Source organism: Pogoniulus pusillus, chromosome 13 (assembly GCF_015220805.1).
Source record: "Pogoniulus pusillus isolate bPogPus1 chromosome 13, bPogPus1.pri, whole genome shotgun sequence".
Classification (NCBI taxonomy): domain Eukaryota; kingdom Metazoa; phylum Chordata; class Aves; order Piciformes; family Lybiidae; genus Pogoniulus; species Pogoniulus pusillus.
Genome location: NC_087276.1, coordinates 4,557,541 through 4,582,462, shown reverse-complemented (window position 1 = coordinate 4,582,462; position 24,922 = coordinate 4,557,541). Strand labels below are relative to the sequence as shown.

General features: G+C 46.1%; 1 protein-coding gene across 2 annotated transcripts; it reads right to left on the bottom strand.

Moving 5' to 3' along the window:
- RHBDD1 (rhomboid domain containing 1) lies at positions 1-24,922 on the bottom strand. 2 transcript variants are annotated; one of them, XM_064152803.1, is made up of 8 exons: positions 24,561-24,681; positions 13,391-13,907; positions 9,890-10,022; positions 7,311-7,399; positions 6,942-6,995; positions 3,019-3,138; positions 1,369-1,467; positions 1-73 (listed from the first exon to the last, which is right to left on the bottom strand). In XM_064152803.1, the coding sequence occupies exons 2-8, from the start codon at positions 13,821-13,823 to the stop codon at positions 54-56; spliced, it is 948 nt and encodes a 315-aa protein (XP_064008873.1). In that variant the 5' UTR covers positions 13,824-13,907; positions 24,561-24,681; the 3' UTR covers positions 1-53. The 2 variants fall into 2 exon arrangements, with proteins under 2 accessions (XP_064008873.1, XP_064008872.1); XM_064152802.1 differs by lacking the exons at positions 1-73; positions 24,561-24,681 and adding an exon at positions 24,812-24,922 and having other exon boundaries at positions 1,268-1,467.

Below are 24,922 nucleotides of genomic sequence, written 5' to 3'. Positions count from 1 at the left end.
TCACAGACGACAGAGGTTGGAAGTGCTGAGGTTGAGCACAGAGGGGCACATCTTTAACAGCAGGCTGGCAGCTCTGGAACATAAAACACAGCTTCTGCAGGACAGCAACGAGAAAAGAACTTTAAAGGTAGAAAAATTTATTTCACTTTTGTAGATAGAAAAGTCCAAAAAGCCACACAAAATTATTAGTACAAACTTCTGTGAATAATGACAAACATTTCTACCCTCACTTTACAAACCCAAGTGCCTTTAAGCTGTAGCCACGGGGCTGATAGTCTTCAGCTGACTAATAGCTAATTGGGTGGGTTTAAATAATTAAACCAAGTTCCACTGGAACTTGGCCACAGCATGGAAAGATCAGTCTGAGGAACCAGTGCTACTCCTGCCTCCTTTTTAGGTAGTTATTACCCACTGAGAGAAATGCACAAACTGTGTGCAGGCTTTTGACACCTTTTGGTGAACACAGAAAGATGAGCACAGAGTATCTGCTATTTAAGGAGAAACAACTGGACTTTTGGAGCTGCATGAACAGCATGTACAGGGTACAAGTTCCAGGCCTTCTTTAAAGAGAAAAAGATGCTCTGGAAAAGCTTTGGGTACTAAACAAACACATTCTCTGTCTGGCATCTCCACCTCCTTGTCTGCAGATCTCAGAACTGATTCTTTCAACTCTAACTGGAAGCACTGTATTTAAAACAGAAACGTGAAGAAAGGTTTTAGGAAATAAGTAGTCAAAACCCATTTGTGTCATATAGGAGCTAACAGAAGGCTGCAGCACTGTTGGTGCATGAGATAACTCCTTAGGGAAAGGATAGCTGCAACTGCTTCACGCAGTTTGCAAGGCTGACCAAAGGCTCACATCTAGACTCCTAGGATCTAGTTGCTGTTGTGACAGTGAACTTGTCAATTGGCAATTGGTCACCACAGATGACTGTACTCATAAAGAGAAGAAAAAAATTGGGTACATTTACAATGGTGTAAAAGCAGGAATGTTTCATCTGTGATGGGGGAAGAAAATCAGCTGTCTGAGAACAGACAAGTGGCCAAGGGATTCTGAAGCTAAGAGCAGAACCTGAGAGAAAAAGGCAGTTTAGTCAAAACAGTCCTATTCTGTAGTTAAGGTGCATCAACACAGAGGCTGCTGAAGATCACAGCTCAATTTGTATCTCACTTTCTATGAAAGTTCCACTTCTGAGCCCAAACTCAAAACTCTCCTGCGGTTTTGCAAACAGCAGTAAAAAAAACCCTGGAAAAGTAGTACAACAAATCTGCAAATTACAAACACAAATGTACAAATCTTTTGGCAACTCTGAAGGGCACTTTGCATTTCACATCAACCCTTGCTATTTCAGCGTCTCTCAAACCTACGGAGCCTTTGCCTTCGCATTTCCTCCTCTGAATGCTGCTCGGGGGGGAACCAAAAGCCGTAGGGTCGCCGCTCGTCACTGTGTGTTGCTCCACCAGAATCTACAAGGCAATGAAACACTTGTCATTTTATTCTGCCATGTGAGGAAAAGGCACAAATATCCTCTCATCCAAAGTGTCCTAGCATGAGGGGAATGTGGAGTGTTCCCAGCTCTGATGGTTTCAGGGCAATCATGGCTGCTTTAAAAGACACTGAAATTAGAACACCAGAAAAACTCAACCCACAGTAACCAAACCAAGCAAACCAGAAGAACATCCAATCCTCTCACAAGTGCTAACCTGGCAGTTCACATCTTCTGTGATCCCCCACTTCAAGCAGCACACTCTAGGGTAGGAGAGCCCTGCAAAGGGCTGGACAGGCTGGATGGCTGGGCAGAGACCAGTGGGATGAGACTGAACAAGGCTAAGTGCAGGGTTCTGCACTTTGGCCACAACAACCCCAAGCAGCACTACAGGATGGGGAGAGAGTGGCTGAGAGCAGCCAGGCAGAGGGACCTGAGGGTGCTGGTAGAGAGGAGCTGAAGATGAGGCAGCAGTGTGCCCAGGTGGGCAGGAGAGCCAATGGCATCCTGGCCTGGATCAGGAACAGTGTGGCCAGTAGGAGGTCATTCTGCCCCTGTTCTCAGCACTGGTCAGGCCACACCTTGAGTGCTGTGTCCAGTTCTGGGCTCCTCAATTCAAGAGAGATGTTGAGGTGCTGGAATGTGTCCAGAGAAGGGTGACAAAGCTGATGAGGGACCTGGAACACAGCCCTGTGAGGGAGGGAGCTGGGGGTGTGCAGCCTGCAGAAGAGGAGGCCCAGGGGTGACCTCATTGCTGTCTACAACTCCCTGAAGGGAGATTGTGGCCAGGTGGGGTTGGTCTCTTCTGCCAGGCAACCAACAACAGAAGGGGACACAGTCTCAAGCTGTGCTGGGGGGAGGTCTAGGCTGGATGATGAGAGGAAGTTGTTGGCAGAGAGAGTGACTGGCATTGGAATGGGCTGCCCATGGGTGTCACCACCACTGGGGGTGTTCAAGAAAAGCCTGGATGGGGCACTTATTGCCTTGGTTTGGTGCACTGGCTAGGGCTGGGTGCTAGGTTGGATTGGATGAGCTTGTAAGCTTCTTCCACCCTGGTTGATTCTGTGATTCTATGTCCTCGGTACATTCAACCGCTGGCCAGATGAGCTTTTGGTTCTGTTTTTAATGTTGCAACCCCCCTGTGCAGATCCCCATCAGATCCCACCCTTATCTGGCATCCACTGCAGACCTAAACCACATGTGGCAGCCTCACTGCACACAGAGCCCACACCAAGCCCACTGCACACAGACCAGTACTTTTCAGAATACTGGAAGATTAATGTTCTTTGTTACAAAAGCATTTCTTCTACCACAGTACCTGCAAGCTAATCCAAGAGTAAGCCACCATGAACACCTGCAGTTACACACAGAATGACACCACAGCCTCAGGCTGCACTCTGAAAATTCTACCACAAACCTTTCACCTGTTCCCAAAGATACATCAAAATAGGAAAAACAATGAGCAATACTGCCCTTCCCACCTTCCCCCACAACATGAATCATCAGATACAAAATGCAGTGACATTCCCACCTCTCTCATGCAGGCTGTTCATCACTGCCCTCTCGAGCTGCTCTTCTTCACTGAGCCCCCCAGTGTAATCGTAATAGTTCCTTGGCATTCTGTGCTGGTAACCTGGATATCCAGAGGACTCTGTAACAGGAACACAAAGGCAGGGAAATGCACTGCTGCTGCTCAAGACAGTATAAGATCAGATCTCCTCTTCATGCTATCCTTTCTTCCCCAAATTATTTAGACTTGGGAAAGAAAAAAAGTTATTATGACTGCATTACTTACACAAGCAAGGATTCATTTTCACAAAGACAGACAGACTATGACAACAGGAGAGAGAAACCCAGAACGGAACATCTCCAACATCTCAGGGTGTTTTAGCTGTTACAACTAAGTATCACAGAGTTGTCACTATTAAGAAGTTTCAGAGAGAAATGGAAATACCTTTTTCTTTATTCACCTTTTAACTGTTAATGCTTGGAGACCTTAGTAATGTCACCAGAAAAGCAACAACCGAACAGGGACATTTGTCCCCTCCCCCCAGTATCCACAAACAATTCATGCCAATGCCAGCATGAATTCAGATCATGTCTGAACCTGGAGAACAGCTCAAACTGTGCTACTGCACAGCTACAGCTGCCCTGGAAAACATACTGTGCCTTGATTCTCAGCTCCTGTCACAAGCCCTGCATGCTGCAAGTGCAAAGGCTTCTGACCATTTACAGTGTTCATCCAAACCAGGTGCAAACCACCCTCCACCCAGTACAAGGGACTCTGAAGGGAAAAAAATACTTGCCTAAAGAATTGAGTCAGACTCCTCCTTTTAACACAGTCTGAGCTTGTCTGAACACAGAAATTCTAACTTGTAAAAAGCTAAGTGAGAACTCTCAATTTTTCTATTCTGTTTTGTGCATCTGCAAAATACACAGCCCTGGGTGGTACTTTCATACAATCAACCAGGATGGAAGAGACCTCCAAGCTCATCCAGTCCAACCTAGCACCCAGCCCTGTCCAATCAACTACACCATGGCACTAAGTGCCTCAGCCAGGCTTTGCTTCAACACCTCCAGGGATGGCAACTCCACCACCTCCCTGGGCAGCCCATTCCAATGGCAATCACTCTCTCTGGGAAGAACTTCCTCCTAACATCCAGCCCAGACCTCCCCTGGCACAACTTGAGTCTGTGTCCCCTTGATCTGTTACTGGTTGCCTGGCAGAAGAGACCAACTCCCACCTGGCTGCAGCCTCTCTTCAGGGAGTTGTAGCCAGCAATGAGCTCTGCCCTGAGCCTCCTCTTCTGCAGGCTGCACACCCCCAGCTCCCTCAGCCTCTCCTCACAGGGCTGTGTTCCAGGCCTTTCACCAGCTTTGTTGCCCTTCTCTGGACACCTTCCAGCACCTCAACATCTCTCTTAAATTGAGGGGCCCAGAACTGGACACAGTACTCAAGGTGTGGCCTGAGCAGTGCTGAGTACAGGGGCAGAATAACCTCCCTTGTCCTGCTGGCCACACTGTTCCTGATCCAGGCCAGGATGCCACTGGCTCTCTTGGCCACCTGGGCACACTGCTGCCTCATCTTCAGCTACTACTAGTACTCCCAGATCCCTCTCTCTCTGGCTGCCACCCTGTCCCCAGCCTGTAGTGCTGTTTGGGGTTGTGACCAAAGTGCAGAACCCTGCACTTGGCCTTGTTCAGTCTCATCCCACTGGCCTCTGCCCACCCATCCAGCCTGTCCAGGTCCCTCTGCAGAGCTCTCCTACCCTCCAACAGATCCTCACCTGCTCTCAGCTTGGTGTCATCTGCAAACTTACTGATGCTGGACTCAATCCCCTGGTCCAGATCATCAATAAAGATACTGAACAGGACTAGGCCCAGCACTGATCACAGTATTAATTTAATTTCTTTTGCTTAAGTAGCTTCTGACCTCATAACTGAAACAAAGGAAATCCTGTGTGAATACAGTTTTAAGTTACCACAATCCTTGTGGCTGTTGGTAAAAAAAGGGCAAGTTAAGGTCTTTTGGTTAGGAGTTACAGAAGAAAGGCCTCAAAAACATTCAATAACTTCGATTACTGCAGGTAACCAGAAAAGGGTAGGTAGATTATGGAAGACAAAATCCATCATGGAGAATAAAAACAACACAAAGGTTGGCTCACTGTGGCTCAGAGTCAGCACATCTCATTTATGAAAGACTAAACAAAATAAACCTCTGCATGGCTAAACATCAGATAACAGTAAGAATGATAAAACAAAGCTGTTTTCACAGTAGCAACTATATAGGCTACAACTTTTCAACCAGAGGAAACAAGATGACTCTGGGTGAGTATAGGACTGAAAACAATAAAGAACATGAAAACAGTACAATGAAGAATGAAGGCTTAAGTTTCTCCTCTCAGAGAAGAATTCATATACAAATGAAATTAGCAGCCAGCAGGTTCCAAACAAACACAACTGACCACCAGGAAGAAACTGTGAAATCCTTCTCCTGTGATGCTGTAGGTGTTAAAGAGTTCATGCTGAGTCCAAAAGCTTTCGACAGTCATGGAAGAAGAACCTATCCCAAGATGTTAAAGAATAAACCCCCCATAAAATGTCCTGCTGTGAACACCTTTAAGCCACAAGCCAATGCAGAGGTGAAAGTGTCTGAGGGAGTTATCACTATTTATCCTGTTCTCTGAACAGTTGCCTAGGTAAGAGCATAAATCACTGCAGGAGGCAAGTTACCAGGCTACACATACCTTAGCTTTGATCAACACACCACCATTCTTACCACTGCTTCCCTTCTGCCCCCTAGACAAGGCCTCCACCTACTATTTCTATGTGTCCACAACAGGACTCCACGTTTGCAGGAGAAGTGAATCAAACATGCCACATTCAAGGTGTGCCAGTAGTCCAGCAATCCATCCACAGCCTGGGAAGGCAGCCTACATGCATTCTGCTGAGGAGTGGGCTGTGTGGGAATTACTTGAGTAACAAAACGTGTTCCAAGGGCAAAACACCCATGCCAGAACAGAACAGGTTGGTTTGCCACATCAAGGCAGATATACCCAGGTTCAAAGGGCTGCTTGCAGGAGAAAATGTCTTCATTTTTGCAGGAAGTGTAGCTGGATGACATCTCCCCAGGGCAGCATTTTATGAAGTCATGACCTTAACTTGAGACTTAAAGCCTATTGTACAAAATAGATCCACACAGTGCCCTAGAAAGGACTGAACGGCCAGAAAGCTAATATGTTTAGCAAGTAACACATGTGCAGAGTATTTTGTATATTATCACAGTATCACCAAGGTTGGAAGAGACCTCATAGATCATCAAGTCCAACCCTTTACCACAGAGCTCAAGGCTAGACCATGGCACCAAGTGCCACGTCCAATCCTGCCTTGAACAGCTCCAGGGACGGCGACTCCACCACCTCCCCGGGCAGCCCATTCCAGTGTCCAATGACTCTCTCAGGGAAGAACTTTCTCCTCACCTCAAGCCTAAATCTCCCCTGGCACAGTTTGAGGCTGTGTCCTCTTGTTCTGGTGCTGGCCACCTGAGAGAAGAGAGCAACCTCCTCCTGGCCACAACCTCCCCTCAGGTAGCTGTAGACAGCAATGAGGTCTCCCCTGAGCCTCCTCTTCTCCAGGCTAACCAATCCCAGCTCCCTCAGCCTCTCCTCGTAGGGCTGTGCTCAAGGCCTCTCCCCAGCCTCGTCGCCCTTCTCTGGACACGCTCAAGCATCTCAATGTCCCTCCTAAACTGGGGGGCCCAGAACTGAAGACAGCACTCAAGGTGTGGTCTAACCAGTGCAGAGTACAAGGGCAGAATGACCTCCCTGCTCCTGCTGACCACACCATTGCTGATGCAGGCCATTTAACTAGCTCCTCTGTAGGCTTCCCATCATTACCAAAAACTTACTTTTAAAGCTGGAACAAGTTTTTAAGGAGGTGGGTAAGGGAACTTACCTGAGTAATAGTAGTAATCCCTTGGCCTGGTCAGGTCAGTGAATAAAAAGCCACCTAAAATTAAAGCATGTACTTTTAGATTGAAATAGTGTTTATAATATACAACAGTACTCTTTCTTCCTGAGTGTTTCATAAAATACAAATAGAATCCCAGAATAATTCTATGTGAAACAGCACTCTGAAGGTCCCTAGTCCAGCTCCACTCAGAGCAGGGCTAGCCAGGGGTCAGACCAGGTCACTGAGAGCTTTATCTTATCTTGTCTTGAAAACATCCAAGGATGGAGACTGCTGAGTCTCCCTAAAAACTTGCTGAAATGGTCTAAAGTAAAAGTGTGTCTGAGGCAGACTATAAATGGAGCAGTTACACACCTGCAAAGGCTTTCATGACCTTTCTCAGAGGTCCCATAGTGTACATCAGTCCAACAAGAATCCCTGCCAGATGCCCAGCAAAAGAAGTCCTAGAAAAAAGGGAATCTTGTCAGTGATGAAAGGAAAACTTCTGTTCTAAAGATCCAGAGGGGTGAGTACAGAACATCTTGTAACCAAGAAAGTCCTTAATGAGACCAAGCACAGAGAACTGACCTGCCTGCAAAGACAGTGCCAAGGCTTCCCTCTTCACAATGACCTCAGAATTGGTAGGAATATACAGAAAGAAGCTGGAAACTACTGAGACAGTTAATTTTAATTGCTTATCTAAAAGGACAGAATGACATCTCCCTAAAAGCAGGTAAAGACTTACCAAGGCAGGAAACTAATTTTAAGCTATAACAAAGTAAACCCATGGAATTGTACTGCAATGTCTAAGAAGGATCTACAGAACCATTCACAGTTGCAAGTGAAGACTTGAACATTTGCTGGTACACACACAGTTACTAACAACTCTGGGTTTATACTGATGGTCCAAAGAGTGAGCTTTTTTACCTTCCTAAACCCCTACTTAACATAGCAATAGATTTAAGCATCACGAGTTTTACATTCTGTTCAGAAATCCAGGGAGTCACACAGTTGACAGCTTGTGCACTCCTGGTACCACAAGTGCTAGGCACGGATGGTGAAAGCACACAGGGAAGAGCTGCTGTCACTAGAGGGGGGTAAAGATCAAACCTCAAGCGACTTCTTCGCACCTACTTAGGCGTAAACTTCTGCTCTGAAGAGCTGCGACTCTCTTGCGTAGGTAACCACTAAGTCATAGAATTATAGAATCAGCCAGGATGGAAGAGACCTCCAAGATCATCCACTCCAACCTAGCACCCAGCCCTAGCCAATCAACCAGACCATGGCACTAAGTGCCTCAGCCAGGCTTTTCTTCAACATCGCCAGGGATGGTAACTCCTCCACCTCCCTGGGCAGCCCATTCCAATGCCAATCACTCTCTCTAACAACTTCCTCCGAACATCCAGCCTATATTTCCCCTGGCACAACTTGAGACTGTGTCCCTTTGTTCTATTGCTGGTTGCCTGGGAGAAGAGATCAAACCCACCTGGCTGCAGCCTCCCTTCAGGGAGTTGTAGACAGCAATGAGGTCTGCCCTGAGCCTCCTCTTCTGCAGGCTGCACACCCCCAGCTCCCTCAGCCTCTCCTCATAGAGTTTGTGTTCCAGGCCCCTCACCAGCTTTGTTGCTCTTCTCTAGACACCTTCCAGCACCTCAACATCTTCCTTGAATTGAGGAGCCCAGAACTGGACACAGCACTCAAGGTGTGGCCTGACCAGTGCTGAGCACAGGGGCAGAAGAACCTCCCTTGTCCTGCTGGCCACACTGCTCCTGATCCAGGCCAGGATGCCATTGGCTCTCCTGCCCACCTGGGCACACTGCTGCCTCATCTTCAGCTTACTAACTACCAGTACCCCCATGTCTCTTTCTGCCTGGCTGCTCTCAGCCACTCTGTCCCCAGCCTGTAGTGCTGCTTGGGGTTGTTGTGGCCAAAGTGCAGAATCCTGCACTTGGCCATGTTCAATCTCATCCCACTGGCCTCTGCCCACCCAGCCAGCCTGTCTAAGTCCCTCTGCAGGGCTCTCCTACCTTCCAACAGATCAACACCTGCTCCTGTCCTGGTGTCATCTGCAAACTTACTGATGCTGGACTCAATCCCCTCATCCAGATTATCAATAAAAATGTTGAATAGGACTGGGATTAATTTGAAAGAAAACAATTAGCAGACACCATTAAAGCTGTAAATCCTCTCTCAGCACATAAATCAAGGTTTTGAACAGCCTCAATATTACTTTTGAATCCCCTGCTGGTTAAGGATTCTTAGGTGATCCTAACACATCATTCCACTAAGGTAGGTCCAAGTTCATGGCATGTCTTCCTGACTGGATAAGATTTTGACCTCTTCATCTACTGAAAATCCAATTATGCAACTTGATTTACAAAGGGTCACCATTTAATCACACTTCAACAATTAAATCAAGCCCTGAGTAGGCAGATGAGGATGTAAGAGCAGTGCTCCAACAGCTAGACCAGTTATGATTCATTTTAAGGCAGCTGGCAGTTACTAATTAAACATGTTGTGTTCTGGGACATGAATTTCTGGAGAATACTGCTTGTTTTGTACAGCTCCCATTACAATTTATGTGCTGTGAAATTGTCCTGGCTATCAAAACTGCATGTCACAATGTAGAAGTTCTTTAACCCAGGCAGCAGTCTAAGCTTCCATAATATCATGGAAAGGTTTTGGACGTTTCTGGATCTCCCATAAGCTTCCTACCCCAAACATATTTTTGTGGTAATGCAACTGAAAAGCAACAGCAGCCAAGCATTACATTTGTGTTTTAACTCTACCTGATGCAGTAGGATTACCACAGACTATAGACTCAGCACTTAATTGTTGCCCCAACACTCTATTGGGGTACCAGCCAGCATTACACTTACTTCCTATTAGATCTCAAACTACTTCAGATAGCCCAGATGTCTTCTCCTGACATTAAAAAAACTGAATGCACTTACCCTGGGGAGATCAAATGAATAGCCACCAGCTCTGCCCAACAAGCATATTTATTGGGTATCTGGAACCCAAGGACGCTGCTGACTCTTCCTGGGTTGTAGTAATTGTTCAGAACTTTCAAAGCAAACAAGACACCTGCAAACAAGAAGAAATCAGGTAAAGAGGGAAGCACTTGTGCCAAAATAAACGGCAAACAACTTCACTGAAATTGAAGTACTGAGCAGTTTCACAGTACCTATTACATGTCAGAACAACAACCTAAGCTGGAGTGGGGGTTGGTCTCTTCTGCCAGGCAACCAGCAACAGAAGAAGGGGACACAGTCTCAAGTTGTGCCAGGGGAGGTACAGGATGGATGTTAGGAGGAAGTTCTCCACAGAGCGATCTGCCATTGGAATGGGCTGCCCAGGGAAGTGGGTGGAGTCACTGACCCTGGAGGTGTTGAAGGCAAGATTGGCTGAGGCACTTAGTGCCATGGCCTGGTTGATTGGCTAGGGCCGGGTGGCAGGTTTGACTGGATGAGCTTGGAGGTCTCTTCCAATCTGGTTGATTCTATGATACTTGGTGATACTCGTGTGACAGCCAAGTCTAAGTTGCTTTTAATATTCCTCTTCACTGTGGATATAATTTTTAAATGGAAGTTCTAGTTGACAAAATTAAATTCAAAGTTCCATGGGTTGAGAAAAACCAGTACTGAAAGCGAGGCTAACAAAAACATGTGAAGCTCAACTGAAGGCTCAGAGATTTGAATTGACAGAAAGTCATCTCACCTGGAACTTCAGCATCACTTCTTTCTGCAAATGTGAACACTTTTAGATGCTTCCTTCCAACAGCTCCACACCTGCTCCTAGCTTGGTGTCATCTGCAAACTTACTGATGCTGGACTCAATGCCCTCATCCAGATCATCAATAAAGATATTGAACAAGACTGGGCCCAGCACTGATCCCTGGGGAACACCACTAGTGACAGCTGCCAACTGGATGTGGCACCATTCACCACCACTCTCTGGGCTCTGCCATCCAGCCAGTGCTTGATCCAGCACAGAGTGAATCTGTCCAAACCATGAGCTGCCAGCTGTGCCAGGAGCTTGTTTTGGCAGACAGTGTCAAAGGCTTTGCTGCAGTCCAGGTAGACTACATCCACAGCCTGCCCCACATTCACCAGGCAGGAACCTGATCATAAAAGGAGATCAGGTTGGTGAGACAGGACCTGCCCTTCCTAAACCCATGCTGGCTGGGCCTGATCCCTTGGCCATCCTGTAAGTGCTTTGTGATGGCACCCAAGATGACCTGTTCCATCACCTTGCCTGGCACTGAGGTCAAGCTCACAGGTCTGTAGTTTTCTGGCTCCTCCTTACGACCCTTCTTGTGTATGGGAATCACATTGGCAGCTTCCAGTCTTACATACTGTTACTGTAGAATCAAACAGGAGTGTGCATATGCACATATTTGCTGCTGCTAAACAACTTGTTCAGAAACTACACATTTACTAACAGTCACTACCATCAGTGTAGCTCAGGAGTCATCTCCATCCAAGCCACACCCAACTCACCAGAACCTCATCTGCACAGGCTCAGGTTTTCTTAATTTGTAGTATTTTTTGTCAAGGTTTAAGTGTCTGCTGGAGCTGCCTGACTGCTGCATTGCCAGGTTCCCTCCAAAGGAACAAGAGACAGGTTGGTTCTATCCATTTAAAATAAAATAAAATCCAGGCATCCTAAAGCTCTTAAAACCTATTCAAGTGAGTGAGTCACAAAGACACATTGGTCCTTACAGAGAGTTATCAGGGAAATGCTCATATTCTCTTCAGCTCTTCCACATACCTTGCTCCAGCTGAAAAGAAATGATCTCTATTGACAGTCATGTGGAGAATGTTGAAGGTTTAGAAAGGTCAAATGCAGACACTAACTCTGACAGAGCTCCTTTAACTTGCTATCCAAATACTGGCCAGGTGTACACAGGCTGCAGTTTGACATTTCCAAGACTTGAATACTCAGAAGATGCTGCACAAGTTAAGTGACATGAGAACAAGCTGCAATACTCCATGGCAGATGGGAACTGTATCTTGCAGACCATGTAAATTAAGATCATAGAATGGTTTAGGTTGGAAGGGACCTCAAGGATCATCCAGTTCCATAGGCAGGGACACCTCCCACTAGAACAGGTTGCTCAAGGCCTCATCCAACCTTGCCTTGAACACTTACAGAGAGGGAGCAGCCACAACCTCCCTGGGCAACCTGTGCCAGTGTCTCACCACCCTCACTGCAAAGAGCCCTTTCCTAACATCTACTTTCAATCTTCCCTCTGCCAGTTCAAACCCATTCACCCTTGTCCTGTCATTCCAAGACCTTGTCAAAAGCCCCTCCCCAGCCTTCTTGTAGGCCCCCTTCAGATACTGGAAGGCCACTGTAAGGTCTCCTTGAAGCCTTCTCTTCTCTAGGCTGCAGAACCCCAACTCTTGTAGCCTGTCCTCATAGCAGAGCTGCTGCAGCCCTCTGAGCATCCTTGTGGCCCTCCTATGGACTGACTCCAAAAGTTCCATGTCCTTCTTGTGTTGAGGGCTCCAGAACTGCACACAGGACTGCAGGTGGGGTCTGAGGAGAGCAGAGGCAAGGGGCAGAATCCCCTCCCTTGCCCTGCTGCCCACACTGCTCTTGCTGCAGCCCAGCACAGGGTTGCTGCCTGGGCTGCACTCACACTGCAGGCTCATGTTGAGCTTTTCATCAAAGCAGATCCAATTAGGTGATCCCTACACAGACAAAAAAACTGACTTTCTGTCCTCTCCACAAATGGCTGAGTAGATTATAAGCTTAGTCTCATTTTCTTGCTCTCTGCTCCAGCCAGTTTTGTGGTATGACTGCCATGAGTCTCCTGTAAGGCATGTAATGGGAACCCATCACCAGCATCACTGCTCAGTAGCTTGGTGCCTTCTGCTGTTAAGCATGAGAAAACACAAACCTGCTTCTCCTGGAGAATTACATCACTAAATTCAATTCCTCTTCTGTTGATCTGAAGAAAGGGGCATGGTAAGTTGCTGTCTGGCTACATGAGAAGCTGGAGAAAAAACAATCTGAGGAAAAAACCTTACAGCCTCCACACCACCTAGTTACACAGTTATATCATATTTCCAAGTATGAAAACACTTCATCCTGAATTCTCAAAATAGTCACTATACTTTTCTCATTTCTATCAAGAAGAGAATCAACACTAAGATCTATTAAGGTATGGGCTGCTTGGAACAGACAGGAAGATACAATTCTACTGGGATGACTGTATTTTTTATCTTCTCAGGCAAAGACAGCTGGTCACAACAACATGACTTGAACCACATGATGCTTATGGCCTGAGTATATGCTTTAGATTAAGAATAGGGTACTTGCTGATGTAACAGCCAGATACACAGACATGGCTGCACATCTCTCCATTTTCTGCATTCACATATTGTTTTATAGCAGCTACACATACTTGTTTTGCATATGGAAACTGGCCCAAATGTGTGCATTACCTGAAAATCCTACAGCACAGTTCATTTCATACGAAGGATCACTCAGGATCTTCACAAGCATGAACTCCAGTGCTATATACACAACTCCAACCAGCACTGAAAACACCACAATTATGTAGGCAAACCATGAGCTCCCAAGTTTTCTTTCCAGCATGATCCCCTTCCAAAGCATGGACACCATGTTATAATACAGGTGCCAGTCATCTGCGTGGTGAACAGGAGAAAGCAACAAGCGCTGCCAATCCCGTCTGTGGAAGCCTTCGTTTACACTGATGCACACCTCAGAGAGTGGCTTCAGAGGGTTGAGGAAGAGGAAAACGTTCAGCACCAGCACCCCAAGGGTAACAGAAGGAATGTTCTGGAGTCCAACTTGAGAAATTTGATAAAGCAGCAAGAGCAGCCCGGCGTTAACTCTTCCCTGTCTCCGTTGCATTGCCACTTGTTATCCGAAGAAATGGAAAGAGTATTCCAATTTCTAGTCTCTGTCTGCATTCAAAATCACACAACTTTGGCAATCCTGGAAAACAAAAAAGATCACTGCATTACTGTACATATCCTGGGGTGGCCTGGGGCTCATCCACTGATTTTTTTCCTCTTTAAAAGTCTTCAAGCTAAGCAGCCAAGATATTCCTTTAAATCCAAACAAAAATTAAACTGAGAGGAAAAGACATATTAAAAAAATCACCATTTTAACCTAGTGTAAGACACAAATAAAAGGCATTTATACAGATAATCCAGACAAGCATTTTAATGAAAAGGAGTCTCTCTTTCATCTCCCTGGACAGGCTTTACTTTACCTGTAAGATTCCTAGGTGTCTTAGACTTTTTTCCTTAAATATTCTGAGATCCACTTAGAATTACTAAAATTTCAGGAAAGTAACTAGTAAAAAAAAAATCCTTCTCTGCAGTCTTGGTTTTCAGGCTTCATATCTTTGCTACAATTATCTTTTCCACAACCTTTCCCCCCAAATTTTATAAATATTCAAGAAAGAAAATTAAAAGTTACAATTTTGAGATACAAGTAAGTGCCTCTAAGCTTGAAAATTATTATTGCTGTCTTAGTGAGTACAATTTAAAGCTTAGTTTAAGAGAACACAATGACAAAACCCAAACTAACTCAACCAAAAAAACCCGAACTAACCAACAAAACCAAACTAATCAACCAAAAAAACCCCAAACCAACCAAAAACCACCCAAACTAATCCACCAAAAACCCCCAAACTAACCCACAGAAAAACCCCCAAACCAACCCACCAAAAAAAACCCAAAGTAACCAACCAAAACAACCCCAAAGTAACCCACCAAAACAACCCCAAAGTAACCCACCAAAAAAACCCAAACCAATCAACCAAAACAACCCAAACCAACAAAAAAACCCCAAACTAACCAACCAAAAAAAACCCCAAACCAACCAACCAAAAAACCCCAAACCAACCAACCAAAAAACCCCAAACCAACCAACCAAAAAACCCCAAACCAACCAACCAAAAAACCCCCAAACATCCAAAAAAACCCAAACTAACCAACCAAAAAACCCCAAACTAACCAACCAAAAAACCCCAAACTAACCAACCAAAAAACCCCAAACTAACCAACCAAAAAACCCCAAACTAACCAGCCAAAAAACCCCAAACTAACCAACCAAAAAACCCCAAACTAACCAACCAAAAAAACCCCAAACTAACCAACAAAAAAACCCCAAACTAACCAACAAAAAAACCCCAAACTAACCAACCAAAAAAAACCCAAACCAACAAAAAAAACCCCAAACTAACCAACAAAAAAAACCCAACCAACCAAAAAACCCCAAACCAACAAAAAAACCCAAACCAACAAAAAAACCCCAAATCAACCAAAAAACCCCAAACCAACAAAAAAAAAACCCAAACCAACCAAAAAAACCCCAAACCAACCAAAAAAAACCCCAAACCAACCAAAAAAAACCCCAAAACATCCAAAAAACCCCAAACTAACCAACCAAAAAACCCCCAAAACATCCAAAACAACCCAAACTAAGCAACCAAAAAACCCCAAACCAACAAAAAACCCCAAACCAACAAAAAAAAAACCAAACTAACCAACAAAAAAAATCCCCAAACTAACCAACAAAAAAACCCCAAACAAAAAAAAACCCCAAACTAACCAACCAAAAAATCCCAAACTAACCAACCAAAAAAACCCCAAACTAACCAACCAAAAAAACCCCAAACTAACCAACCAAAAAAACCCCAAACTAACCAACCAAAAAAACCCCAAACTAACCAACCAAAAAAACCCCAAACTAACCAACCAAAAAAACCCCAAAACAACCAACAAAAAAACCCCAAACCAACCAAAGAAACCCAAACCAACCAAAAAAACCCAAACCAACCAAAAAAACCCCAAATCAACAAAAAATCCCAAACAAAAAAAACTCCAAACTAACAAAACCCCCCCCAAACTAACAAAAAAAACCCCAAAACTAACAAAAAAAAACCCCCAAACTAACCAACCAAAACCCCCCCCAAAAAACCCCAAACTAACCAACCACAAAACCCCAACAAAAAAAAAAAACCCAAACTAACCAACCAAAAAATCCCAAACTAACAAAAAAAACCCAAACCAACAAAAAAAACCCCAAAACAACCAACAAAAAAAACCCCAAACTAAGCAAAGAAACCCAAACCAACCAAAAAACCCCAAACCAACCAAAAAAACCCAAACTAACCAACAAAAAACCCGAAACAAAAAAAACCCAAACTAACAAAAAAACCCCAAAACTAACCAACAACCCCCCCCAAACTAACCAACCAAAAAACACCAAACAAAAAAAAAAAAACCAAAATAACCAACCACAAAACCCCAACCAAAAAAAAAACCCCAAACAACCAAAAAAACCCCAAACCAACAAAAAAACCCCCAAATAAACCAACCAAAAAACCCCAAATAAACCAACCAAAAAAACCCCCAAACCTAACCAACCAAAGAAACCCAAACTAACCAACCAAAAAAAACCCAAACTAACCAACCAAAAAAAAAAAACCAAACCAAAATAAAGTGGCAAAAAAACCCTCCAGCCGTTAGAAGTCATACAAGAACAGGACAGAAAATTTCCAGTTATAACAAAATACTCCTTGCCCTATTCATGTCAGATAAAACAAAGGGTTAAAAAGGACTACAGAACTTCCAGACCTAGCTAGTAACAGGGTTTCTCTGCCAGAGAAAGGGCATCAAGCTGACCTGTACCAGCCTGTAAAGAGCAGAGTAAGGGTGCAGTACTGCGGAATTCAGCAGAGATTTACTTCTTTTCCAATTTATCACACCAAAGGCTTCTTCTAGAAACATTTTCATTACATAAGCAACAACCTAATCCTATAAGAGGACAGCAGAAGGAATGACACTTCTGTAAGAACAGGATGAAAAGTCCAACATTCCCTGTCACCTCTATAAGGTTTTAGTACATTTCATGTTTTACAGAAAGCTGGTCCACCTGCAAGCACTTCACTAAATCCTTTTCTTCAGGTACTCAGAGCACCATTAATAAGTCGACTGAGTTGCATTGTACAAAGTAAATGAACACACAGTATCACAGTGTCACAGTATCATCAGGGTTGGAAGAGACCTCACAGATCATCAAGTCCAACCCTTTACCACAGAGCTCAAGGCCAGACCATGGCACCAAGTGCCACGTCCAGTCCTGCCTTGAACAGCTCCAGGGACGGCGACTCCACCACCTCCCCGGGCAGCCCATTCCAGTGTCCAATGACTCTCTCAGGGAAGAACTTTCTCCTCACCTCAAGCCTAAATTTCCCCTGGCACAACCTGAAGCTGTGTCCTCTTGTTCTGGCGCTGGCCACCTGAGAGAAGAGAGCAACCTCCTCCTGGCCACAACCTCCCCTCAGGTAGTTGTAGACAGCAATAAGGTCACCGCTGAGCCTCCTCTTCTCCAGGCTAACCAATCCCAGCTCCTTCAGCCTCTCCTCGTAGGGCTGTGCTCAAGGCCTCTCCCCAGCCTTGTTGCCCTTCTCTGGACACACTCAAGCATCTCAACGTCCCTTCTAAACTGGGGGGCCCAGAACTGAACACAGCACTCAAGGTGTGGTCTAACCAGTGCAGAGTCCAGGGGCAGAATGACCTCCCTGCTCCTGCTGGCCACACCATTCCTGATGCAGGCCAGGATGCCACTGGCTCTCATGGCCACCTGGGCACACTGCTGGCTCATGTTCAGGCAGGTATCAATCAGTACCCCCAGATCTCTCTCTGTCTGGCTGCTCTCCAGCCACTCCGACCCTCAAAGTGATGTTATTCCATAACTAGGAAAGGAACTATGAAACATGCACAATGAAGATCATGCAGAGTTGAGCCCATCTCCTCTGCTTAGATGTGAGAGAATCATGTAATTCCATGCCAGTTCACACACATAACTGATGAATGCTGGTTCTCGTAGCTAAGTTATCCCAGTCTGCAAATTTCTTTAGATTGCCTTTGTGCTTATCATGGTACTTTAGGAGGAAACAAATACCCTGGTCACACCCTCAAAGCAGTCGTAGTAGAACAGAACACAAGTAAACCCATATGCTTCATGGAATTATTTGTATTCTTTCCCAAGGTCTAACCTCAGAGATGTTACAAAACCTTCATGTCTTGCCCCAAACTGAGTGGTAACAGCAGAAACAGGCTTTGAATGTAGAAATAACCACAGTGGTGCCTCTACAAACCAGTTTCTAACACTCACACTTTAACTACCCAGAACAGAGCTGCAGTCCCTACAAAGACCAAATGAGCAGAGACTTTTTGAAAAACAAATTGATGGCTGCAGATGATAATTATCAATGTCAGCCTCTGACCTTAGTGTCATCACCCAAAAAAAAAGTAATGAAACTATCATAAGTTTATCACCATCACTGTTCCTTCACACTGCATGCTCTGACTCCAGGTATTCCAATATTTCCAAACTGTTCTGGGATGCATCTGCCCAAACCTCTGGCTTTTCTCAAACCACTGCCACAGGCATGTTTTTTCCACCACAGAACAGTTGCAATAAAAAAAAAAAACAGATAAAATTTCCAAGTCAACATCATTTAAATGCAATCTATGTGGAAACCCTAAAATCCTGCCATGCCACATTGTTCAAATTGCCAAATACCAATGTTGCTTTTTAAGGCTTCCACTCTCCTATTGATACTCTTTAATTTCCAATTTAAATACTTTTAGCATGTACATGACTTAGAAAAGAAACTCTTACACAGCACAGATCTGTAACACAGTCAGTGTGTTAGGAGGAAGTGCTTCACAGAGAGAGTGATTTCCCATTGGAATGGGCTGCCCAGGGAGGTGGTGGAGGCACCATCCCTGGAGGTGTTGAAGCAAAGCCTGGATGAGGCACTTAGTGCCATGGTTTGGTTCATTACCAGGGGCTGGGTGCTAGGTTGGACTGGATGATCTTGGAGGTCTCTTCCAACCTGGTTGATTCTACGATTCTATGATAATACACCTGGGAGCGGTTCACACTGCAGTTACAGTAGTGCCATGTATTCTAAATCAACCCCATCATTGAGAACAACCAAAAACATCAGCCAAGACACACAGTGTGTTTGATGATAAAGGAAAAAGACAAGAAAGAAAACAGCAGTTGTTTGAGAGCCTTCTGGAATGCCTCTCACTCACCAGACACCACTTTCACACAGTATCACAGTATCACCAAGGCTGGAAGAGACCTCACAGATCATCAAGTCCAACCCTTTACCACAGAGCTCAAGGCCAGACCATGGCACCAAGTGCCACGTCCAATCCTGCCTTGAACAGCTCCAGGGACGGCGACTCCACCACCTCCCCGGGCAGCCCATTCCAGTGTCCAATGACTCTCTCAGGGAAGAACTTTCTCCTCACCTCCAGCCTAAATTTCCCCTGGCACAGCCTGAGGCTGTGTCCTCTTGTTCTGGTGCTGGCCACCTGAGAGAAGAGAGCAACCTCCCCCTGGCTACAACCTCCCCTCAGGTAGTTGTAGACAGCAATAAGGTCTCCCCTGAGCCTCCTCTTCTCCAGGCTAACCAATCCCAGCTCCCTCAGCCTCTCCTCGTAGGGTTGTGCTCAAGTCCTCTCCCCAGCCTCGTCGCCCTTCTCTGGACACGCTCAAGCATCTCAATGTCCCTCCTAAACTGGGGGGCCCAGAACTTGAACACAGCACTCAAGGTGTTGTCTAACCAGTGCAGAGTACAGGGGCAGAATGACCTCCCTGCTCCTGCTGACCACACCATTCCTGATGCAGGATAGGATGCCACTGGCTCTCTTGGCCACCTGGGCACACTGTTGACTCATGTTTCAACTGTTGAAGCATTCTTCCTCAGCCTCTACTCCCTTGACAAGCCTGAGGAGGCTTGAGACAACGAAGCACTTATTCCTTTTGCTTTTTTGAACACATGCCACCCACTTCAAGATGGACAAATTACCAGAGCAGGCTTGAAACAGAAGTTTGCCCTGCTTCTCAGCTGCCACGTGTGCACATTTTTGTCACCTACTCAAGATAAATGTATGAGCCACACATTCTCGGAATTTGATTTGTACTGACCAAGCGGAGAACATTCAAACTCTGATTCTGACTCTGCCAACCTCGCCTTCCTCACTTGGCAACCATAAAATATTATGACTTCATATTACTGAAAAACCAGGTCATTAAGTAAATATTTTAGTACGTGCCACTTACTGTGAAACATTGTAGTGCCTTTTCTTTCAGCTGCAATCTGGAGTTAGGAGAACCTCCTTCTACTCTTGCTACCCCTAAAATGGACAGACCTACCCTGCAATTTTGATTTATGTGAAGCAAAATTCAGCCCATCACACTTCTCAAATAAGTGAATAAAAATCTCATTAATTTAAGTCTAGATTATTATCATGTGCAAGATCTCATTCCCACTAAAGAACTTCCTGTTGCCTGCACAGTGGATCCTTATCTCTACATCCATCACCAACCTTCCCTCCAGAACTGCTGCTTTGCAAAAATGAATTACAGAGAGGCTCGATCACTGACAGAAGAAAGTCTGAATTGCTCTTTCAGCTCAGATAAGGAATATGACTTTGAAGTGAATTTCTCCATCACTACACGAATCTCACTGTAGCGTAGCCTAAGTGTGTGTGAACTAATTTCTCTGCAGATAAGTCAGGAAAGAACGAAGTGCACTCCAGAAAAAAATTGGCATTCAGCTTCACGTCCAGATCAGAGCTGGACCAGCATAAAAACACTTAAGGTACTCAAAGGGTGAACATCAGTGCCTGGGCATATAGCGTTTGACACTACAACTAAACTTCAAAAGGGCCACAGCACTTGCCCATGAAGATGAAAGCTCAGGATACACCAACATAGCTGAGTAAAGCCTGAAACAGAAACACTGTTTTCAGGGAATACGAAGCAGCCTACAAAGGAAACAGAAGCAAAAGATAAAATCCTTCCACTATTGCCCCCAAAATTTGGAAGGAGGCACAAGGAAGGTATGACAGGAAAAAAAAAACAAAAAACAACAGCAGAACAAACTCAAAGCTGAAACTTAATGAATCCCTCTGTTTATATTTTGTATGTCTGCAAGGAATAGGTCAGCCTCACACTGTAAGTTAGAATAAACTCTGAACACTGTAGTTAATTATGCAGTTCGTTGCAAAACATAAGGTGCTGACACAGTTATAGAATTACTGTATAAAGAACAACTTCTGAACTAATCAAATGTTCTTTCAGTCACACAGGAATACTGAATTTTAAACTGAAAAGCAGAACACTTTAGATCTTGGTAAGAGAAGTCCTACATGTGTAACACAAATGCTTTACAGCTATTTCAGTCAATAACTACCTTGATGAAAGGAATCAAAACAAAGCTAAATATCAACAAATGACTCCACAAAAGGCTAAGTCACAAAACCTTTCCTTTTTTTTTAATATGCCACATTCTATTTTAAATGTCTTTCTAAGTTTCCTGTGAGAATAAGAAAATTCCTCTACTTTTTCAGCATGAAAATTGAAAATGTGTTACAATTCTTTAATCTTAAGGGCAACTAAAAAAAAGCCCACCACAAAATACATTTTTAAGCAAAACAACTTCAACTTAATAGTGAGAACAGTGTTCTGAAATGTGTGATGATTGTGGCTCATAATAAAAGACTGTGGCTCATAATAAAAGATAGAATCATAGAATCACCCAGGTTGGAAGAGACCTCCAAGATCATCCAGTCCAACCCAGCACCCAGCCCTAGCCAATGAACCAAACCACGGCACTAAGTGCCTCATCCAGGCTTTGCTTGAAGACCTCCAGGGATAGTGTCTCCACCACCTCCCTGGGCAGCCCATTCCAATGCCAATCACTCTCTCTGACAACAACTTCCTCCTCACATCCAGCCTATACTTTCCCCGGCACAACTTGAGGCTGTGTCCCCTTGTTCTGTTGCTGGTTACTTGGGAGAAGAGACCAATCCCCACCTGGCTACAGCCTCCCTTCAGGGAGTTGTAGACAGGAGTCACCCCTAAGCCTCCTCTTCTGCAGGCTGCACATCCCCAGCTCCCTCAGCCTCTCCTCATAGGGTTTGTGTTCCAGGCCCCTCACCAGCTTCCTTGCCCTTCTCTGGATACATTTCAGCACCTCAACATCTCTCTTGAATTGAGAGGCCCAGAACTGGACACAGCACTCAAGGTGTGGCCTGACCAGTGCTGAGTACAGGGGCAGAAGAACCTCCCTTGTCCTGCTGCCCACACTGTTCCTGATAAAGGCCAGGATGCCATTGGCTCTCCTGCCCACCTGGGCACACTGCTGCCTCATCTTCAGCCTACTATCTACCAGTACCCCCAGCTCCCTTTCCTCCTGGCTGCTTTCCAGCCACTCTGTCCCCAGCCTGTAGCACTGCTTGGGGTTGTTGTGGCCAAAGTGCAGAACCCTGTAGTTGGCCTTTTTCTATCTCATCCCATTGGCCTCTGCCCACCCATCCAGCCTGTCTAGGTCCCTCTGCAGGGCTCTCCTACATTCCAACAGATCAACACCTGCTCCTAGCTTGGTGTCATCTGCAAACTTACTGATGCTGGACTCAATCCCCTGCTCCAGATCATCAATAAAGATATTGAACAAGACTGGGCCCAGCACTGATCCCTGGGGAACACCACTAGTGCCAGCTGCCAAGTGGATGTGGCACCATTCACCACCACTCTCTGGGCTCTGCCATCCAGCCAGTTCTTGATCCAGCACAGAGTGAATCTGTCCAAACCATGAGCTGCCAGCTGTGCCAGGAGCTTGTTTTGGCAGACAGTGTCAAAGGCTTTGCTGCAGTCCAGGTAGACTCCATCCACAGCCTGCCCCACATTCACCAGGCAGGTAACCTGATCATAAAAGGAGATCAGGTTGGTCAGGCAGGACCTACCCTTCCTAAACCCATGCTGCCTGGGCCTGATCCCTTGGCCATCCTGCAGGTGCTTTGTGATGGCACTCAAGATGACCTGTTCCATGACCTTGCCTGGCACTGAGGTCAGGCTGACAGCTCTGCAGTTTTCTGGCTCCTCCTTATGACCCTTCTTGTGGATGGTGGATACACACATTATATATCCATTATATATATGCTCAGAATACATTTGGACATATGACACCAAAAATAAGTGAGAAAGCTTTTGGAAAAGACACTGTAAGAGACCAACTCAAATCTCCTACCTGGCCTTGCATCTTGAGTATCTGCAAAGTTGGGCATTTATCTGCCTTTTTAGTTTGCTTAGTGCTTCGAAGCATCAATTGTTGCTGACCCTCTGTGGTTAGCTGATTTATCATAACATTCTGAGAGAACAGACATTTCAGTTTCGTGGAACAAAGGAAGACAGAGTTCTCTTCCAACCTGAGAGGCTGAGGAAGCTGGGATTGGTTAGCCTGGAGAAGAGGAGGCTCAGGGGAGACCTTACTGCTGTCTACAACTACCTGAGGGGAGGTTGTAGCCACGAGGAGGTTGGTCTCTTCTCTCAGGTGGCCAGCACCAGAACAAGAGGACACAGCCTCAGGCTGTGCCAGGGGAAATTTAGGCTGGAGGTGAGGAGAAAGTTCTTCCCTGAGAGAGTCATTGGACACTGGAATGGGCTGCCCGGGGAGGTGGTGGAGTCGCCGTCCCTGGAGCTGTTCAAGGCAGGACTGGACGTGGCACTTGGTGCCATGGTCTGGCCTTGAGCTCTGTGGTAAAGGGTTGGACTTGATGATCTGTGAGGTCTCTTCCAACCTTGGTGATACTGTGAGATACTGTGATTCTATGACTCCATAAATCTTATTATCCCCATCCTGTAACAGCCAGCAACTAATAACTACTTCTCAAAACACAAAGGTACGCCTACATAAACCTCAAGTCGGAAAAGCAATCCTCATCAATGGTGAAGGTGAGGGGATGTCACAGCTGAAAACGAAGCAAAGCTGCAATGTAACAACCTTGAACTTCAGATTAGGCCTCCTTTTCACTTTCACAGATATTTAACTACTTTAATTAGGGACAAAGGTTTTGATTGCAATATTCACACTTGTATAATCCTGAAACTGGGTAATGGCATCAGAAGGCTTTCCTCCTTTAACTCAAGAACCTGGCACACAGCTCCAGGAAGCACACCTCAGGAAAAGGAACGCAACTCGCATACCCTTACAGGTACTTTACAAACGCTTTTAACTGCTTAAGTGTGGTTATTTACCCAAACACAGACAAGTTTACCTAATACAGCTGAGACACCTGATGCTGCTTCTCCTCCGATACACGTGCAAGCCACACAGGCCCAGTCTCAAGACCACGACTGCTCTTTGTTTTGAATCAGCAGCTAATCTACATTTCAGAGTACTGCTGCAGGGAAATGGGAGTAAATGACAAAGCACTCCGAGCCGCTCGGCTGTGAAGACAAGGAGCACACACGAAGGTACCACTGGACTACCAATCACACGGGAGGTTCGCGGGCGTCGCGGGAGCCCGCAGCGCCACAGCCCCAGCCCGGCCCTGGCTCTCTCAGGCACCATTACTCTGTGCCGCCTCACAAACCGCTCCCAAGAGCCAAGTCACACCGACACACGGAGCAACGCAGAGAGCTTCTCAGGTGAGCGGTGCCGAGCGGCTCCGCCGTTTCTGAAACTCGCTGCGTTCCCGCAGGCTCCGCTCTCAGCGGCAGAAGGGAGCCAAGGCTGACAGAGCACGCAACTCACAACCAACTAACCCTGCAGCGCCGACAGCTCTGTGGGTGGCCTTCCACAACTCAGCCGCCCCCACAGCCTTTCTTCCGGTACACCGGGCCGCCTTCCTCACAGGGCCCGCTCCCGCGACATCACTACCGCTACCCCCCCGCCGCGGCGGACAACACAAGCCCTGAGCCCACCCAGCCGCGCAGGCGGCACAGGGGCCGCAGCGGCGGCGCAGGGCCACGCCCGGCGGGAGGAGCCTCCCTCCTACCCACCCCCTCCGACCTACCCGCGGCGGCGCTCGCCCCCTCCCCGCGCGGCGCGCGCTGCCCGGCCGCAGCGCCACGTGACCCGGCCGTCACCCGGCGGGCTCCAGGCCCGCCTCCCCCTGCGCGCCTGC

Bases quoted from the DNA above. Each gene is read 5' to 3' on its own strand.
- RHBDD1 (XM_064152802.1), bottom strand. From the start codon at position 13,823: ATGCAACGGAGACAGGGAAGAGTTAACGCCGGGCTGCTCTTGCTGCTT. The intron at 10,023-13,390 runs GTAATGCACACA...TCTTGTTTGCAG, and splicing joins CTGTGCTGTAGGATTTTCAG to GTGTCTTGTTTGCTTTGAAA. The intron at 3,139-6,941 runs GTAAGTTCCCTT...TTCCTGTTACAG, and splicing joins GGATTACTACTATTACTCAG to AGTCCTCTGGATATCCAGGT.